The sequence below is a fragment of the Mya arenaria genome, chromosome 12 (assembly GCF_026914265.1).
Source record: "Mya arenaria isolate MELC-2E11 chromosome 12, ASM2691426v1".
In the NCBI taxonomy this organism is placed as follows: Eukaryota; Metazoa; Mollusca; class Bivalvia; order Myida; family Myidae; genus Mya; species Mya arenaria.
In genome coordinates, this window is record NC_069133.1 from 54,557,061 (window position 1) to 54,576,905 (window position 19,845).

General features: G+C 36.5%; 1 protein-coding gene across 2 annotated transcripts in view; it reads right to left on the reverse strand.

Moving 5' to 3' along the window:
• LOC128211383 (uncharacterized) overlaps window positions 1–19,845 on the reverse strand; it is a 138,598-nt gene that overhangs the window by 88,616 nt on the left and 30,137 nt on the right. For both annotated transcript variants that reach the window (XM_052916115.1, XM_052916114.1), the window contains exons 17-36: window positions 18,338–18,481; window positions 17,801–17,920; window positions 17,181–17,309; window positions 16,363–16,491; window positions 15,693–15,818; window positions 14,951–15,070; window positions 12,619–12,744; window positions 12,203–12,331; window positions 11,637–11,768; window positions 11,222–11,347; window positions 10,667–10,798; window positions 9,584–9,724; window positions 8,705–8,836; window positions 8,221–8,340; window positions 7,082–7,201; window positions 6,657–6,779; window positions 5,648–5,779; window positions 5,080–5,208; window positions 3,974–4,096; window positions 3,457–3,579 (exon numbers count right to left, since the gene is read on the reverse strand). In XM_052916115.1, coding sequence (XP_052772075.1) covers window positions 3,457–3,579; window positions 3,974–4,096; window positions 5,080–5,208; window positions 5,648–5,779; window positions 6,657–6,779; window positions 7,082–7,201; window positions 8,221–8,340; window positions 8,705–8,836; window positions 9,584–9,724; window positions 10,667–10,798; window positions 11,222–11,347; window positions 11,637–11,768; window positions 12,203–12,331; window positions 12,619–12,744; window positions 14,951–15,070; window positions 15,693–15,818; window positions 16,363–16,491; window positions 17,181–17,309; window positions 17,801–17,920; window positions 18,338–18,481 — 2,556 coding nt within the window. The remainder of the gene's footprint in view (window positions 1–3,456; window positions 3,580–3,973; window positions 4,097–5,079; window positions 5,209–5,647; window positions 5,780–6,656; window positions 6,780–7,081; window positions 7,202–8,220; window positions 8,341–8,704; window positions 8,837–9,583; window positions 9,725–10,666; window positions 10,799–11,221; window positions 11,348–11,636; window positions 11,769–12,202; window positions 12,332–12,618; window positions 12,745–14,950; window positions 15,071–15,692; window positions 15,819–16,362; window positions 16,492–17,180; window positions 17,310–17,800; window positions 17,921–18,337; window positions 18,482–19,845) is intronic.

Sequence of the window (19,845 nt, forward strand, 5' to 3'; positions counted from 1 at the left end):
TACACATGGCCATTGGAACTGGTACATTATAGCTGTGTGTTAAAACTTGGTATTCTACACAATAGGCCATTGAAACTGGTATATCATAGCTGTAAAATAAAAGCCAGTATTTCACACACTAAGCCATTGAAACTGGGTGTTATTCTACATGTGTCCATTGAAACTGGTACATCTAGATGTACACTAGAAACCAGTATTCTACACACTTGGCCATTAAAACTGGTAAATAATAGCTGTCCACTAAAAGCCGGTATTCTACACACTTGGCCATCAAAACTGGTAAATAATAGCTGTCCACTAAAAGCCGGTATTCTACACACTTGGCCATCAAAACTGGTAAATAATAGCTGTCCACTAAAAGCTGGTATTCTACACACTTGGCCATCAAAACTGGTAAATAATAGCTGTCCACTAAAAGCCGGTATTCTACACACTTGGCCATTAAAACTGGTAAATAATAGCTGTCCACTAAAAGCCGGTATTCTACACACTTGGCCATCAAAACTGGTAAATAATAGCTGTCCACTAAAAGCCGGTATTCTACACACTTGGCCATCAAAACTGGTAAATAATAGCTGTCCACTAAAAGCCGGTATTCTACACACTTGGCCATCAAACTGGTAAATAATAGCTGTCCACTAAAAGCTGGTATTCTACACACTTGGCCATCAAAACTGGTAAATAATAGCTGTCCACTAAAAGCTGGTATTCTACACACTTGGCCATTAAAACTGGTAAATAATAGCTGTCCACTAAAAGCCGGTATTCTACACACTTGGCCATTAAAACTGGTAAATAATAGCTGTCCACTAAAAGCCGGTATTCTACACACTTGGCCATCAAAACTGGTAAATAATAGCTGTCCACTAAAAGCCGGTATTCTACACACTTGGCCATCAAAACTGGTAAATAATAGCTGTCCACTAAAAGCCGGTATTCTACACACTTGGCCATCAAAACTGGTAAATAATAGCTGTCCACTAAAAGCTGGTATTCTACACACTTGGCCATTACAACTGGTAAATAATAGCTGTCCACTAAAAGCCGGTATTCTACACACTTGGCCATCAAAACTGGTAAATAATAGCTGTCCACTAAAAGCTGGTATTCTACACACTTGGCCATCTAAACTGGTAAATAATAGCTGTCAACTAAAAGCTGGTATTCTACACACTTGGCCATCAAAACTGGTAAATAATAGCTGTCAACTAAAAGCCGGTATTCTTCACACTTAGCCATCAAAACTGGCAAATAATAGCTGTCCACTAAAAGCCGGTATTCTTCACACTTGGCCATCAAAACTGGTAAATAATAGCTGTCAACTAAAAGCTGGTATTCTACACACTTGGCCATCAAAACTGGTAAATATTAGCTGTCCACTAAAAGCCGGGTTTCTTCACACTTGGCCATCAAAACTGGTAAATAATAGCTGTCAACTAAAAGCCGGTATTCTTCACACTTGGCCATCAAAACTGGTAAATAATAGCTGTCCACTAAAAGCCAGTATTCTACACACTTGGCCATCAAAACTGGTAAATAATAGCTGTCAACTAAAAGCCGGTATTCTTCACACTTGGCCATCAAAACTGGTAAATAATAGCTGTCCACTAAAAGCCAGTATTCTACACACTTGGCCATCAAAACTGGTAAATAATAGCTGTCAACTAAAAGCCGGTATTCTTCACACTTGGCCATCAAAACTGGTAAATAATAGCTGTCAACTAAAAGCCGGTATTCTTCACACTTGGCCATCAAAACTGGTAAATAATAGCTGTCCACTAAAAGCCGGTATTCTACACACTTGGCCATCAAAACTGGTAAATAATAGCTGTCCACTAAAAGCTGGTATTCTACACACTTGGCCATCAAAACTGGTAAATAATAGCTGTCCACTAAAAGCTGGTATTCTACACACTTGGCCATCAAAACTGGTAAATAATAGCTGTCAACTAAAAGCCGGTATTCTTCACACTTGGCCATCAAAACTGGTAAATAATAGCTGTCAACTAAAAGCCGGTATTCTTCACACTTGGCCATCAAAACTGGTAAATAATAGCTGTCCACTAAAAGCCGGTATTCTACACACTTGGCCATCAAAACTGGTAAATAATAGCTGTCCACTAAAAGCTGGTATTCTACACACTTGGCCATCAAAACTGGTAAATAATAGCTGTCAACTAAAAGCCAGTATTCTTCACACTTGGCCATCAAAACTGGTTAATATTAGCTGTCCACTAAAAGCCGGTATTCTATTCACTTGGCCATCAAAACTGGTAAATAATAGCTGTCCACTAAAAGCCAGTATTCTACACACTTGGCCATCAAAACTGGTAAATAATAGCTGTCCACTAAAAGCCGGTATTCTACACACTTGGCCATCAAAACTGGTAAATAATAGCTGTCAACTAAAAGCCGGTATTCTTCACACTTGGCCATCAAAACTGGTAAATAATAGCTGTCAACTAAAAGCCGGTATTCTTCACACTTGGCCATCAAAACTGGTAAATAATAGCTGTCCACTAAAAGCCGGTATTCTACACACTTGGCCATCAAAACTGGTAAATAATAGCTGTCCACTAAAAGCTGGTATTCTACACACTTGGCCATCAAAACTGGTAAATAATAGCTGTCCACTAAAAGCTGGTATTCTACACACTTGGCCATCAAAACTGGTAAATAATAGCTGTCCACTAAAAGCCAGTATTCTTCACACTTGGCCATCAAAACTGGTAAATATTAGCTGTCCACTAAAAGCCGGTATTCTATTCACTTGGCCATCAAAACTGGTAAATAATAGCTGTCCACTAAAAGCCAGTATTCTACACACTTGGCCATCAAAACTGGTTAATAATAGCTGTCAACTAAAAGCCAGTATTCTACACACTTGGCCATCAAAACTGGTAAATAATAGCTGTCCACTAAAAGCCGGTATTCTACACACTTGGCCATTAAAACTTGTAAATTCTACCTGTACACTAAAAGCCAGTAGAAATAATAGCTGCACAGTGAAAGCCTGTTTTTCACATTCCGTGGGACATTATCACCGCTTCTTAAATCTTAAGACCAAATGGTACACAATAATAACAATTGAGTGTTAAGAGCAATACAGCCAAAACTGCAACTTAGTCCAGACATAAGCTCATCTTATGCCCAGTTCTCCAATTATATTACTGTCATACCAGATAACATCGTAAAAACAAAGCATCAATTCCACTGGCTAGTCACAGACTGCTAATCAAATTCATAAAGTCAATTCCCTTGTTACCTAAAATAGACTTTTATCCTAATGTATCAATAATTATGTGATAAAATGAACTAACAAGACTTGCTCCCCTTTACAATTTGAAGCTCATTCTGCAATATTAAATCACATAATATTGAATGGGTAACTAGTCAAAATCACTTGGTTTGACATAGAAATGATATAAACATATAATTTAAAGTCTTATTTCGTACTGGCACGACACTCAAGGTTCTCAAGGTATTGGTCCTGACTGCAGCTACAAGCGCTGGACAGACACTGGGCCGACGTCACGAGACATTCTTCCATCACACCACATGCCTCCCCGTTTAGCTTCTCTGAAAATGAAAATATGAATCGGCTGTATATGGCAGTGTGTAATGCGGAGGAAGCACAAAACAAACTCAAAGTCAAGAACAAGCAGTCTCAGTCTCAATTTGTGTGTCCATTGACAGAAAAGTAAAAGTGCTTATAACATCAACCCCCATCTTACATATCCACCAGCTTACAGCTCACATAGGCTTAGTTTTAAAAATCAAGAAGTTGTTTGTAGCCTTTTTCCACCATTATGAAACTTCAGTTATTTATGTTGCCATTGTCCTGTTTATCTTGCATGGCAGCCAATCACCCAAATCAATGAATCATGAAACAAATACCTGAAAGTATGAAAACAATTATTTAAAAGGTTCTTTAAGTCTGATTCATAACATTAAAGATATAGAAGTAACATACTGTCTTCACAGGCATCAGCACCCTCGTACATATTGTCGGAACACGCACAGGTTCCGCTGACACATCCCGATCCGGGGAAGCCACATTCCTCAGAACTGCTGCATGACCCACCAATCGGCTTGGCTGGAATAAAATAGGTTGTGGTCTGTGCACAATCCATATGACCCTTAAATCAGATTTGGACTGCTATCAATCATGGCCAATGTTGTTTAACCAAGAAATATATATTACATCCAAGTCCATGTACATTCAGACGACCAGTTAAATACCACATTTCATTTTATGGTGTTTCATAATTTTTAGTATGTTGTACATTTATTGTTCAAAAGCTGTCTAGTATTTTAATGATATTGCTTGTAGTCAACTATCAGATTATATCGTTGTAAAGCGCCTTTGAACGTGTATATGAAAAGGGCGCTATATAAGTTTGGTAAATAATAATAATAATAATGTACAGGGTTACCATGTTACCAGTACAGTCCAGGGAAATTGCATCCCAAACTCCTCATTTTGAGAAAAGAGCTTATCAGTCCATGAAATTGAACCAATCATTAATCATCACTTAGTTTGCCACCCTGCCAGGCTATTTACTGTGTGTTTCCAACAGATGTTCCCCATACTATTGCAGTACATGAACTAAATATTCTGGAATTGCGACAATTGAGTTTGCAGGTGTCAAATTCAAAACAAGTTTGACATCAGCCACGCAGTAAGTATGTTGAAAATGCTGTTCTCATGCAAACAAAAATATTAGCTATCCAAAATTCGCGACTTTAAGTCTGCAACAAAGCACAACAACAAACAGACCAGTCTCCATTGGTTTAACTGGGATTGAATGTTTATAATTTTATCAGGCTGATTTGGCATTATGACAATTGCTTATCTGCTTGCTAAAGGGTTTAAATTTCTTGCGCACCAAACAGGAATGTTTATCCAGACCAGAAATACATGATCAACCTTTTTTTGACCCATATCTTAAGTTATCAAATTTTGTGAAAAAAAATCAAGGATCAAACTGGTACAAACTTGTGTTTAAGCTTACAACATAATTACAATAGTTGATAATCACACAAAATTGCCATTTTCTGGACACAAAGTGCACTTACTCTGTTCACAAGCCAAGCCTGTATGATTCACGTAATAGCCCGCTCCACATGTGCACTGAGTCTCCACACATGCTGCGTTTGTGTATGAACATTCATCATCATTCGCACAGATTCCTCCATCTCCGATCCCTGTAGAATATAGGGAATTTAGTAATTTGTTTCCCCTCCAAAAATCTTGTTTCAAACAAGTAATGAAAAGCAATAACATCAGCTAAGTATTTAGGGGTTAATACTAACTCAAAAGTCAATTTAGTGCGCTCAACAAGTATTTATATGTTTTCATAGCTCACAAGATAGTCAGCAATAGTCTCTTCCTTCATATTGGACATAGAAAACATTTCTTTCTACCAGTAAGTTAACTCTTGAATATTTGCAAAATATTGTAAATCAATTTAAATCCATCACTTTTGTAAAAACAGGGGTAAACATATCATTAAACAAAGTTTTGAGTTTTCCTTATGGTTGACCCGTGGAATGTTTGTGAAAAATAAACTCTTGTGCAATTTAAGCAATCTACATTATGTTGCAAATGATCAGACATAATACTGTGTCTCTCTTTCTAACTTACTGTCAAAGCACTGTGTCCTGTCCAGTGAAACGTAGTACGTATCTGGACAGGCACACACATCAAAGAGACACTCGGCATGCACAGTTACACACTCCCCTGCTTCATTGTTGCAGTTAATGTTGTAGCCAATCTCTGCAAAATAAATAAAAGTATAAAAATATGCCTGTCAAAATCAATAAAATATATATAAAAAAGTAAAAAAGAATATTTTGGGTCAATCAAAGGCCATAATTTGTATTTGGTTATGTAACCTTATTGTGTGATGGCCATAAACGTGAAGTATTAGGGGCCATAATTTGTATTTAGGATAAAAAAGGAGTTATGAAACCACATTGTATGATGGTCCTGAAAAACTGTGTGAAATATTAAGAGAATTGAAAGTGAAAGAAGGGTATTGGAGTTGTAAGAGAAAATACCAACTTGCCCTAAAACCTAAACTGGACGCTGACACTGGTGCCGACGTGGGGCAAGTAGTAAACCCTCCTTATTTTTTAAAAAATCTAGCAAAAAATGTTAAATGAACTGACCACTGATCCTTGTGATCAGCTCTTCTACCCGTAATGGATGCAATCACAGTGTTTATAGTATATTTAGGATTAAAAAACTTAATAGTTTGCTTCTGTCTCCTGCGGGTTGCAATAGATACAAAGTATCAGAATGACATCTCCTAAACTGTGGAATACGTTCGCTCAATAAACTTTTTCGAACAAACAAGTAAACTGACAGACCTGCTGACCAAGTGACTGACCACCAATTGACCAACCAAGTGACTGACCCACTGACAGACAAACCAACTGATCGTATGATAACTCCCTTCAAACTATGTTCATGGAGGTATAATTAACCTGAACACACATATTATGATGTCTTCACTTACTATATTGGCACACCACTTGGGCTTAAGAAAACTATTGTCATTCAGGGCATTCCTAGTTCCCATAAGCCACTGTAACACCCTGTTTTTTTCTTTTCCTGCACCTTTTAAGCAGCCTATAATGGATTGACTTACTATCTTTGCACGCTCCCTCCGCTGTAGAGTAGTATTGTCCATCAAGGCAGGAACACTGATGGTTGTCACAGGCACCAGTAGAACACTGCTCCGCGGACTCACAAAACTCGGAGTGAGCTTTCACTAGAAATAGTTTCTTCAAATGATTCTAATTCAGGCAAATACATGAAATAACATGGCAATTAGTGGCCGAGTTGTATCCATAGCACTGATTTTTTTATTAAATTTTGCCTAATGAATGTGGTCTTTCTCTTAAAGTTTCAAAAACTTATTCATTAATAAAAATGTTTTTACAATACAGGCATGGATGCACAGTGATCAGGTTTAAGCAATTTCTAATAAAATTTTAATGAAAAAAAGTTATCACTGAAGACCTTTGTTCTACAGTTTGTGAAACACACAAAAAGATTAAGTGCGATACTTACACAAAAGGCATGCATCACCGTCCAAGTACCGTAGTGCATCACACTGGCAGGTCCCGTCACAATCGGCACTCTGAACACGACACTGTAGCGTGTCCGTACATGCCTCTCCATTCATCAGTTCTTAAAGAGAAATTTTATAGTGCTGATGTTCAGTCTGTCAGTTTAAGTTAAAGCCAATTTATACCTTAAACAGGACTTTTAAACCATGGTTCTTTAGGGGTACAAGCATTATAGCTGCTGTATATACATGTATTTTCACAAGTTGGTTTTGTGTTGAGTTAAAATTATTGAAAGTTATATATATGACTTTTACCTTAACCTTAGCAAATTTTGGATAATCAAAGACAAAATTTCTCAAAATCATATTCAAGTACATGAGTTGGCAACAGAATTTATTTCATTTTTCGTTATTAATCTAAGTTTGATTGTGTAGACAGCTGATGGCTGATATGAATCGATCTCCGGTCAATTTCCTTGGCAGAAACCAGTACTGTGTCCTTTTTTGGTATCTTAAGAGATTGTTTCCCAGGTAAGGATTGAACCCAGTAAATTATGTGTGCAATAATTGGAATAAGCTTCCATGATGGCGGTCAACTGGTTTTAATTTGATACAAAGTGTCTTGGCATAACAGTATAATTTTAACTTTATTTCACTACGGTCATTGTGCAATATATTTGCCAGAAGTATTGGAAGAGAAAACAAGTGCTGCCCAGATGAGTGTAACAGTGGTCTGTTTTTTATTCAAATAAGGTGCACAACCCTACAATAAAAGCCAGAGTTGTGGGCCTTGCTGTACATGTGCCTACTCTCTAGGGCAACATGTCTACCAAATTTCAGTAGAATTGTCTTAACTATGAGCTATGGCCAAGTTTTTTGTACAACAACAACGACAACAAGGCTATACCACAATACCTTTGACCTTTTTCCTTTCAAATTACAATTGAATTTCTTAACTGTTTCTTAGATTTTGCCAGGTTTTTACACAACAAAAACAACAACACAAACGCCAACACCGATAGCATCAACAACAACAAAAACGAGGCTATTCCACAGTAAAGTGACCTTTTTCATTTAAAGATTGGCATGCTTAAATAACAAAGTCATTAAGCACACTGTCTTGCAATATACATGTACATACTGTTTGAGCATTGAGATCCATTGAGGAACGTGCCTTCCGGACACTGACATGTACTGCTGCATACCGAGTTAGTCACCGAACATTCGCCAACTGTCCCACATACAACACCGTTCGCCTTTTCTGAAACAATTACATCCAAATGAATCACTGTGCGACTTTTAAACAATCTAAACAATCCAAAATAATAATTCTGAAAAAAGATAAGCGGTTCTACAGATTGCGTCTAGCACTTACTTCCAAACCAGTACTTGCCCGCAGAACTATATTTTTGCCAGTTGCATTATGGGACTGATTTAACAGATCATATTGGCAGATGTTTTGAAGCAATTCGACACTCTGTTGAAAACCAATCCTTATGCCTTTCACCATATATGTCAGAAAATAGCTCATTGAGCTTATGTTTCTTGTTAACATATACCCGACTATGAATCAAGATTCTTGTATCTTGTATACAAAAACTGTAACTAATCAACTCAGCACATACTCTCCCTGCAGCTGACATCATCATAGTAGAACCCCTCGGCACATGTGCATACAGTGGTAGGGGTGCCTTCACACATAGCCCCAGGGGTGACACAATCCGCTGCCTGGCTACATTGTTCCCCGAACAGGACCTCTGGAATAATGAATCAAACTTCAAACATGTCCACTAAAATTATTTGAGATTAAATAATTTGGAAACAAACCCAAATCCATTTCAATGAAATTTGTATCATGTTTGAGAGTTGAGTCCAAATGCATTATTGCATATATATCACATTAAGCCCACTCACGTGACATGGATAATCAATAAACATGTTTTGTTCCATATTCTGTATATATATATATAGTTTGTTTAAACATTAAAAGAAAGAATTACGTAGCCATATTTCTGAGAGGCTTCCCAGAGGATTTTGGTCTGAATTACAGGGGATTTTGAAATTACACCAGGGAATTTTTATGCAGAGAAATTTAGCGCAATATCTACATTTATTATATAAAAATATACAGAAACACACTCTCATTACAATCATTTTTGGACTTGGATGCTTTCCACTGACAACCGGCGGGGGACTAGGGGATGGGTCAGAATTTGGGGGGATTTTCCCCCTGCCAAGGGTTATGGCATGTATGAAATTAAATAACCTAAACACACAATAGACGTTGAGTTTCGGCACAGAGAATGATATTATCAAAAAGGCAAATGCTGGGATTAAGCTAGAGAGAGATTGTGTGAAGAAGTCTTCATAACCTGTCTTAATACTTCTCCCTAGTTTGATAAAAGGGAGATGTTTTTAAAATATTGCAGATGATGGCATATACTCCCTAGAATTGTGGAAAACTTCCCCTTGTTTCCATGTTCACTGTAAATGTAAATACTTACTGAAGGTACACTTGTCATTGGTACTGTCATGGAAGTAGTTTGCGGAGCACATGCACTGAGAGGCCGTCTCCATGGCGACACACAGGGCTGCGGACGTGATACACTGTACTTCTGACGTACATACAGCCTCGTAAGCCAGCTCTGGAAGGAGAGAGAAGTTGGTAATAAAATAATAGAAGGCACATGACACATTTACTTACATCTAATTTCTATTGAAAGAGTCCCTAGCATGAAATGGTGATTTCTGGCTCACAAAACTTAATATTGAACTAATCTAATCTAATATTTACCTAATGTTTAACATATGACCTCATCTTTGAAATTAAGTCCTGTAATACTATTTCTAATGAGATCAAAATATTGAACACTTATAAACCAGAGCTGTCACAGAGACAGGAATCGAAGGATTGAAATGTTTTGGCGAAACAGGCATGGATCACTGTTAGATAAGATTTCAATGCAATACATGATGTGCTGAGATATTAACATAAATGTGGTTACATGGAAAATTTTAAACAGAATTTTTAAGTGTAATAATAAAGGGCCATTATTTGCAAAATACCGTTATCTAACTTGGTTATTCAATTACGTTGGGTGGCTGATTACCATTGTATCAAGTCTCAATGCAATACCTCAAGGAGTTGCTAAGATATTAACCTACGTGTGCTTGCAGGCAAAACCTTAACCAGAATTTCTAAGTCGTATAATAAAGGCCTATTATTTGCATTAAATGCAAACTAGAGTTATCTAACTTGGTTAATTAAGTAGGTTGGATGGTTGAGTACCATTGTATAAAGTCTCAATGCAAAACCTCAAGTAGTTGCTGAGATATTAACCTACGTGTGCTTGCATGCAAAACCTTAACCAAGGTGTGACGCCAACACCGACGCTTGGGTGAGTAGTATAGCTCTCCATATTCTTTGAATAGTCGAGCTAAAAATGAAGTCACTCCTATATATACGGTGAATGGTAAGCAGTTTAAAAAAGGATAAGCAAGCATGCTGTACTAGTGTAAGCCTGCAGGCTTGTCAATCATGAACAAATGATAGCTAACTCTGACTTGCACCTATATTGATTACTCACTGTTTGAACACTGTGGTGGGGAGGTTGAGTCATCCATGTACATGTTTCCTGGACAACCGCACACTTGGTCACACTCAGAGTTTCCACGTAAACACTGGGCTGCATTATCACAGGCTTCATTGTCCCCACGTTCTTAACAAGAGAAAAAGGAATTGAGTTTGTTACATTGCCTACATGACTCAGGATATAATATATGTATAGTTGTTTATATGCCAATTAACCATGGTTACTAGAACTTTGGGAAAGTGATAAGTCAAGTGCTTAAAGTGCCATCATTTATAGTGAAGGCCACTGTGACCTTGACTACTGCCCCAAAATCCACTGATCATGACCAATATGCAAAAAGAAGACTCTACCAGAAGATACGATTGGTCAGAAACAAAAGTATAATGCTGACCACTGTAGACAATTTTGGCAACACAAAAGGCCACAAAGTAGACTAAAGTAGACTAATGTTTTGATATATTTTACCAAGATTGAGCCAATGAGTATATTGCTCATGTATAGAGCAATCCTTGTCTTAAACTATTTCTAACAATTAAATACCCAACTTACTTAGCAAACATTCATCCGGCTGGTAGTAGTTGTTTGATGTACACATACACGTGCTACTGTCACACACTGCATTGCCAGTCTTACACTGACTCGCCTCCGTACATCCGGTAGCCTCATAATCCAACTCTGTAATGCAACATTAAGCAGAATATATCAACATTGAAAGCTAAAATAAGATGATTGTAGAATCAATGTGTTTTGATTAAACTGTAAAATTGGCTGGCCAATGGACTGAATAGAATCAAAGAGGCATGCCTAAGGACAAGGTTAGAAAGAGGACACAATACCAAATATACTTACTTTAAAAGCTTATATTATAAGATTTCTATACCATAAAAGCTGCACTAAGCATAACTTTTAAGACACATTCTATTTCTGCTACTCTTGGTTCTGAAATACTGTTAGTGGTACATACTTTGGGTACAGACGTCTGCTCCATCTGACGTATCATGGAAACTGTCATCGTTGCACGTACACGTCCCAGAACAGGCAGCATTTTCCGTAGCACACTGTTCGGCGGTGTCACAATTCAACCCATATGCCTTCTCTGTAACATATATGGTACCATAAATAAGGACATGAAAAACTAATTCATCCCAGTCTCAATCAAATGGCATATGAAAAATGAAATTTCTGTAAATAAATCTATAAAATTTATCTCTAAAATGTTCATAAACTAATAAGCAAAATATCATTGAGATGGAATGGTAAATATGAGCTGATTTAAAACCCTCAAAAAATCAAACACTAACATACTATCATACTAAGCAATTGCTGAAAATATTTGCTGTCATAAGGTGATTGTTGCAATGTTGTTAGAGCTCAGTTTTCAAATCAATATTTTTTTTATTAATATTTGAGAAAAACAACTTTCATTTTAAAACAATCAGCGCCACGCTGACACAAGGGTGAGTAGAATAGCTCTCCATATTCTTCGAGAACTGCAGCTTAACAATCTCCATCATCTAACAAAGAACTTACTCAGAATACAAGTGTTGCCATCTGCGGAGATGTAGTGGGTGGCAGAGCATCCACAAAGGGAATCTATACATTCCGCATTAGTAACACTACACTCCACCCTCAAGTTGCAGCTTTCACCATTGGCCTTCTCTGTTATATTCATGTATAAGTATGTTTTGTTTTAAGACATAGGACCTCAATTACTGTTCCTTACACAATTTTGAATTCAGAATTAAAAATGCACAAACCAACATTAGCTCTTTTTTAAATTTTATATTCTATTGAAACATAGAAGAGATTGGTTTTATGAAGAAAAGCACCAAAACATTTAATAAGAATCAAAAAAAGTTCCTATCAAAAAAATATTCCCTTCTGTCTCATCTAATCTATATCTTTATTCAAAATTCAAAATTTGACCAAAAAACATGACCACTTACTGGGAAAACAATCGTTGCCCTCAAGGTAGTCTGTGATCACGCAGGTACAAAGACTTGACTCATCACAGACCGCGTTGTTAACCAGACACTGGACAGTGTTGGAACATGAATTGCCATTTTGGATTTCTAAAACAGAAAAGTTGAGATGAATAGGAACCGCCCTCATAACTTAACTTTTAAACTAGGGATGGCAACGAGTAGTAAAATTAATACTCGAGTACTCGGCCGATCGTTCGATCGAGTACTCGGGTACTCGATTACGCGGAAAAATTGAATATGTGTTCGCAAAGACAAGATTGTGTATACATGTATCGTTAATGACGTATATTGTGCGTTGGTCGTATTATTGGTCATTTTCACCTTTAAAGTAAACTTTCATTACGTATTTTAACAAAAAATGATATAAAAAGAAAACAAATGTTGTTTCAGGCTTTTAATTTGTCTTATGCGTTTCATTTTATACAAGTATGCACTGCAGAAATGAACAACAATCAGAATTACAATTACAAATTACAACGAAAATTAAAAGCATAGTCATAAAAATAGTGAACGAAATTCAATACGAAGTTCAGTTGTTCACTCTATAATTTAATTTTTAAATGATAGTTTTTCGTACTGTGTAATTGTTGTTGACCTCATTAATATTCATAATTCTTGATTTAAAATATCAACCAATCAATTGTGATAATCATTGCAAAAATAGTTAAAATACGCCCGTTAAGAAATCAATAAATTTTCGTAACGGTCGATACTTGCTCGTTAGCGTCCATTGTTTGATGAAAGGTCTCTAATTGGTATACAATAGAATTGTGTAGGTGAAAGTACCGCTATCAAAACTTCGCTAATTGACATCAGTGCTAATTTGAAATAGGCGTCCTTTGTTGACAGTTTGCAACTATCACAACAACTCTCAACTAATTGATTGAGGTCAATTGTGTACACAGCGGGAATTAGAGGGACCGTTAATTGTCCTCTTGGCAACTAACCAGATCTGATATTTTGTCTGTAAATCATGTATTTAGTGATTTTTATAGATTTTTTTTAAAAAAAATTCCGAGTACTCGAGTAGTGATTTGGTACTCGAGTACTCGGACGTTCGAAACCTATGGAGGGACTTAGCAGTCACATGATGACATTAAAAATCCCTGAAAAACTGAAAGTCTAAAAGTATTGTAAGTAAAAAATACCAGAGCTGATTAGTCTTCAAAACCTCAATACACCAGAGAATTTAGATCACCTGGTTTTTAGGCTTGTGCTTGAGCCAAAGACTTTTTAAAAAGACCACAAAATTCAACTGAGTCCATTTGGAGTTGAAAATCATACTCAAAAGTTCTAGATCTCAATAAAAGTTAGTTTGTGAAACATACCTGGAATAATGTTTTATTTACAAAATAAGTTCATGTCTATTCAGAAGTAATAATGTGTAATAGTTTGCATATCTTCAAAGTAAACACACTTATAAAACACCAATATGAATGGGAAAACTCCCATAAACTTGAAAACTACTAAAAGTTCTGGTTTTGACCTCACTGGAACTTTACATCAATTGCATAATAGTTCTATAAATAAGACACTACAGGGGAGGGAATTCAGATGTACAATTCATAATTAATTCAGTGCAATTTTCTCCCTTCTGCCTGCACTGCTCTAGCAGTGAAATGAGCTAAATATACACATAAGCATTGTATGTTAAATGGAAAAACATATATCCTCTATCATTATCCATTAATATATACCTCAGATTTTGCAAACATACATTGGTTTTCAAACTTCAACTTCTTTGGTGAACTGGGGCATTTTCCTCTGCTTGGCACATATTTGTTGCAAGTTATAAAATACTCCACCCTTGGGTAAGTTAATCTTATGTTTATGTGAACATTTTAATGATTCTTACTTCCAAAAAGTACTGCTATCGATAACTGGACAACTATGTAAATAAATTGTTCAGAATAGAAACAATATCATCTCTACAATAATGCTCACATTGTCTTAAAATTGAAGTTGGTAGGCATTATAGAATAACATAATAACATAGTAGTACACATGTATGGTTGAATGTGAATACCACCTTATGCTATGCTGTCTGTTTCTGTCTTTTTAACGTTTACAATATAACATATCCACCTCATGGAATATACTGAATCAATTTGTTATCAATATCATAAAAAAAAATAAAAATGTTTATCTTGAAGCTGATGGTGGCGTTAGTGGTGTGTGTCATGCCATAGTTTTGGAATACAATGAAAAACAAGCAAAAATAAAACGAATCTGAAAAGTTAAAAACAGATCATTTATAAATAAAAATATTCTTAGAGATCAAACAATGACTTACTTTGCTTGCATCCAGTGCTGTCTTCATACTGCGTGTCAGTACATTTACACACACTGTCACATGAGGCACCATTAACAGCACACTGTCTGGACTCTGTACAGCTCTCACCCTGGGCCTTCTCTGTAAAACAGTGTTATATATATAGACGTCTTTGACGGTAGTTGTATCGATGGCATACCCGAGGCATTTTGAATTGTATGCCTATATACTTGAGTGAGTTGTCAAAGAATGAAGATCTTTGATTATTTTTTTCTCAGGATATTATTTAGAGGTAAGCAGTGGGCCAATGAACCCTCAGGTTTGATATTTTTTGAAGAATATAAATAATGGAAAAAAATATATTATCCTTGGATAGCTGTTCCTTATATCAACATTTAGGACTAAAATTCATCTGAACAGCAGCGGTAATGTGAGTGTGTATTATTCAGATTTTGCAATTTTTGGAGAAATCTTGAAACTGCTTGTTTTTTCAATTCCAAGAGCTTCGTTTGGAATTATCTGCACAGACAGGATGAGTACAAGAAGGTCCAGTTGTATAATGTAGAACTAAAGCACTCAGACGGCCAGTGTCTCTTGTTTTGTCTTAAGTTCATCAGTTTCACTTTGAAATGAGAATTTTTTAATGACAAAATGCATGATGATTCACCACAGCAGTTGATTTCAATGGCACAAATGTAATGACAATACCACAACTTTGAAAAAATGAAAAAAGAAGCTAAAAATCTCACAAAGCCAAACTCACTGAGTGCGCATGCTTTGTTATCCTCATCTAAGTAGCGGTCGGCTGGACACGTACACTGGAAAGAAACACACTCAGCATTCTCATGTAGACACATGTCGGCGGAGTCACACGCTCCATCTGTAATCTCTGCAAAAGTCAAACATTCATCATGTGGTGATGGTCTCAAACAAAATGGATGCAAGCACATGCTTATGCTCTTCAAGTTTCTCATGGGACATAATTCAACAAAAATCAAAGCTAGAGTTATGCTCCTTGCATGAGTATTAAGATTGTTAAAAGGTACACCAAGGGTGTCCAGTTAGCGCAGTGGTAAGCACAATTGCTTCTCACCAGGGCGACCCTGGTCCGGGTGATTAATAAAATTTTGTTATAACTTGTTTCCCTTTAAAATAAATTAGTTTAAATTTACACCAAAGCAAAATCTCGAACAATTATTTTAGCAAAGTTTTAAGATTTAAATACTTGCATGGCTGTTGCAAACGATGATCATACCTAGTGAGATGCAAAATAAAAAGACTAATTGGTGTAAAAATTATAAATTAAACAACTGATATTTTACATCTAATAGAGTTTTTCTGATAATTTAATATTTGTTGAAATAAAGTTATTGTTCCATATTTTAATTAGTGAAAATAAAAATTGGCTGATTATTCAAACACTATTATCATACTGTCTGCACATCTGTTGTTGGCCTCATCCAGGAACTGTGTGTCTGTACATGCGCACACGTCTCCTAGACAGGTGGCTCCGCCCACCTTACACTGGAGCGCGTCTGTACATGAACTTCCCTGGTCCACCCCTGCAAAGAGCGAAACAGTTAAAACTGGCAAGAAAACTTTGATATCATAACAACATGTACATGTATGTATGTTTTAAATCTGTTCAAATCATGGAATCCAAAGCAAGACTGAGAATTGTTTGATTGATAATCTCACAAGTGCCATCTCCACTTATTTTAATGTACTTGAGACAACAGGATTGAGTAGTCACACACCTATTATTTGTTGACTAGCACAAAGCAAGCAGACAAACAATGAGATACAAATTAATAACGTAATTGAATAGCCTTTAAAATCAATACAGTTGCATATAAACTAAGTAGATCACGAACATCAATCACTGAACATACAGTAAAATTATACCACCTCAATGGCAGCTTTAAATGGTCAGTTTTTTTCCTTTGTCATCAAGCCTTTCTTGCGAGCATAATTTAAAACTACAATTTAATTGGTGGGTTGAGTTGAAACCAATATAAACAGTTCATAGATGGATGCTTTTTTTGTCACGCCTTTTTATTGTTTGTTACACATGATACGTATTACACCAAATTGCTGATGGAAGCGGTCAGTTTTTTTATGTCGAAGATATTTTTAATGGAATCAAAATTCGCTTGCTGGATTTGAATGGAGTTATAAAGCCTCTATCATTTAATCCTTAAAACCTTGAAATGCTAAGTTCATTTGTAAACAGTAGTGTAAGGAAACTCACTTTGTACACAGGCTTTGGCCGTATTATCAACATAGTAATCACTGCCACACTGACACTTGCCCTCCGTACACTCAGCACTGCTGTACAGACATTCCTCAACAGCTGCGCAAGAACCCTCCAACCCCTTCTCTGAAATGTTGTAAAACTAGATATCAGACAAAAGCAAGCATTTACAAATGGAGGCATCAATGTAAATCTTGAAAATGTTAAAGAATCAGTTTTCAAATCAATGCTCCACTAAATAACATATTCAACAATTCGCATGCATGTTTGACTTGCAGGATATATTGATAATAAAATGATAATATTTGTAACCTACATGACTGTATACTTGATATTTTGTATATAAAGCTGTCTGATGTTGTTCACTTGAAAATCTAAATGATTTTTGTTGTAATGCATTAATTATTATATTTTAAAACAATAGATGTAGCGATATGACTGTTTGGTATATCACAAACAAATAAAAGAAAGAAATGACTACTAATCTGCATAACTACATGTAGGTGCTGGCAAACCCTGCCACACGCTGCAAGCTAGAATCATTCTCAATAACCATTTAAGAGAAATATTGATAACATTTTACAGACTCCAAATCAAACCACATAACATGATCTTACTCATTGAGCATCTGTTTGTGTCCTGATAGTACGTTTCTGCACAATCACATATCCCGGAGGAGCACACACCGTCCATGTAACACTGGTGGTCTCCCACACAGGAAGCTCCAAACGCAATTTCTGCAAATCAAAGATGAATAAATGACAGATTCTTACTGTAAAAGGGGCATAACTCTTCAATTTTTTGGTTGATGCTCCCTACAATAAACTTGGCCAAGACATTATGGCCACAAACACTGTCACCAAGTTTTATCATGATTGGATTATAGATACTTAAGAAATTATCTGCGAAAGCTTTTGCTCTCACTGCTGCAACACTGCCATCAAAGCCACCAACAATGCCAAATGAAATACTAATATGTAGCCTTTTCAAACAACGAACAAATCCTTGCCATGTCTGTACACAGTTCAGCAAAGTATACAATAACACAGTTACCTCTCTTGCCTTTGTTACTTTATTTTTCTGACACATTCCTGGTCACTCTATATAAAATACTTCAATAGTATATTCTTGGAGAAAGGAAGTAGTCATCTTACTTGGGATGCAAGTCTTAGTTCCTGCGTTGGCGTACATGCTATCAGGGCATTGACAAGTGGGTTGGGTACCACTACACTGGGACGAACTGTAAAGGCACTGCTTCTCAGGTCCAGATATGTCACACGTCTCGCCAAGATCCAACCCTAGGAGTAAAAAAACAACATTATTATTATTACAGTAAGTAGTGATTCCTATTTTGGCATACGAGGGTTGTCCGGAAAGTTTTGAGACTGTGTCTATATTTCAAAATGTTTTTAATTTAAATCAACAAACAATAAACAGCTGTGTATATAGACTATTCACGCGATTCCTTTTGAAAAATAAAATTAAATGATCTCATGATAAGGAAGGAAATGATTGTCAAGTCAGCCCATCTAGCGCTTCACGGAGCACTTTGAAATTGACGTTTTCTGAAAACTATTCAAAATTCATATATACTACTTCGTCTGAATAATAGACGCCAAAACGTCAAGTCAAAACATATGACGACAGAATGACGTCAGCTGCATCACTGTGTAAATTATTGACACAGTCTAACTGTAGACATGATTGTAACGATCAGCGGAAGTAGAGAGGTATTTCGAAGATGTCGGAAAAAAATCCAATATTGACGTCACGCACGGAGCAGCGCGCTATGATCAAACACTGAGTTGGCAGCGGAATAACTCCTACAAATACTTATACGTTTCTAACACGGTATAAATCAAAGCCAACATGTTCAAGGGCTTTTTCTTTTCGCTGGCATATACGTTTCAATGCCGTGTGATTTCAAGCTGAGTGGAAGAACGCCAGTCTTGAGTCAGAGTGAAAGTCAGTGCTAGACATGTTACAAGAAGACCGGCGCAGGACAGTGAGGGAAATTGGCGTATCCGTTCAGCTAAAAAGAACAGTTGTTCATAATATCATAAAAGGGTGGTTGGAACAGATATTCAAGCAATGGGTTGATTGTCACCGTAAGTGTGTACGTGCAGAAGGAGCGTATTCTGAAAAACTGTAAATGACGTGACGAAATGAGACAACGAAGTGCTCCGTGGCTTGTAACCTGTACTTTTTGCATTGTTTGTTGTATACGTTCACTTCACAGTATATTGTTGAAACTTTCAGGATTTGTTTATATTAGATACAATTGACAGCTGATAAAATTTTAAATGCATCCTATGAGTGGTAATTTTTGTATGAATGCAGTCTCAAAACTTTCCGGACACCCCTCGTACATGCTATCAGGGTACTGACAAGTGGGTGGGGTACAACTACACTGGGACAAACTGTGCAAGCACTGCTCCTCCGGTCCAGAATCCAGGAATGACACATGACTAGGCTGGATCTATACCTTGTGACAGAAAAACATCATAAAAACAAGAGTTTTGGTTCCTGCTTTAATAAGGGTTGTGTTTCTATTTTGTCCCAATTTGCGCTACAACTCTTTTTATATTAACACAAATCATCAGTGCAAAACTGCACAGACATGATTACATTCTCATAGGCTCATTGTCAAATCTGATCCAAT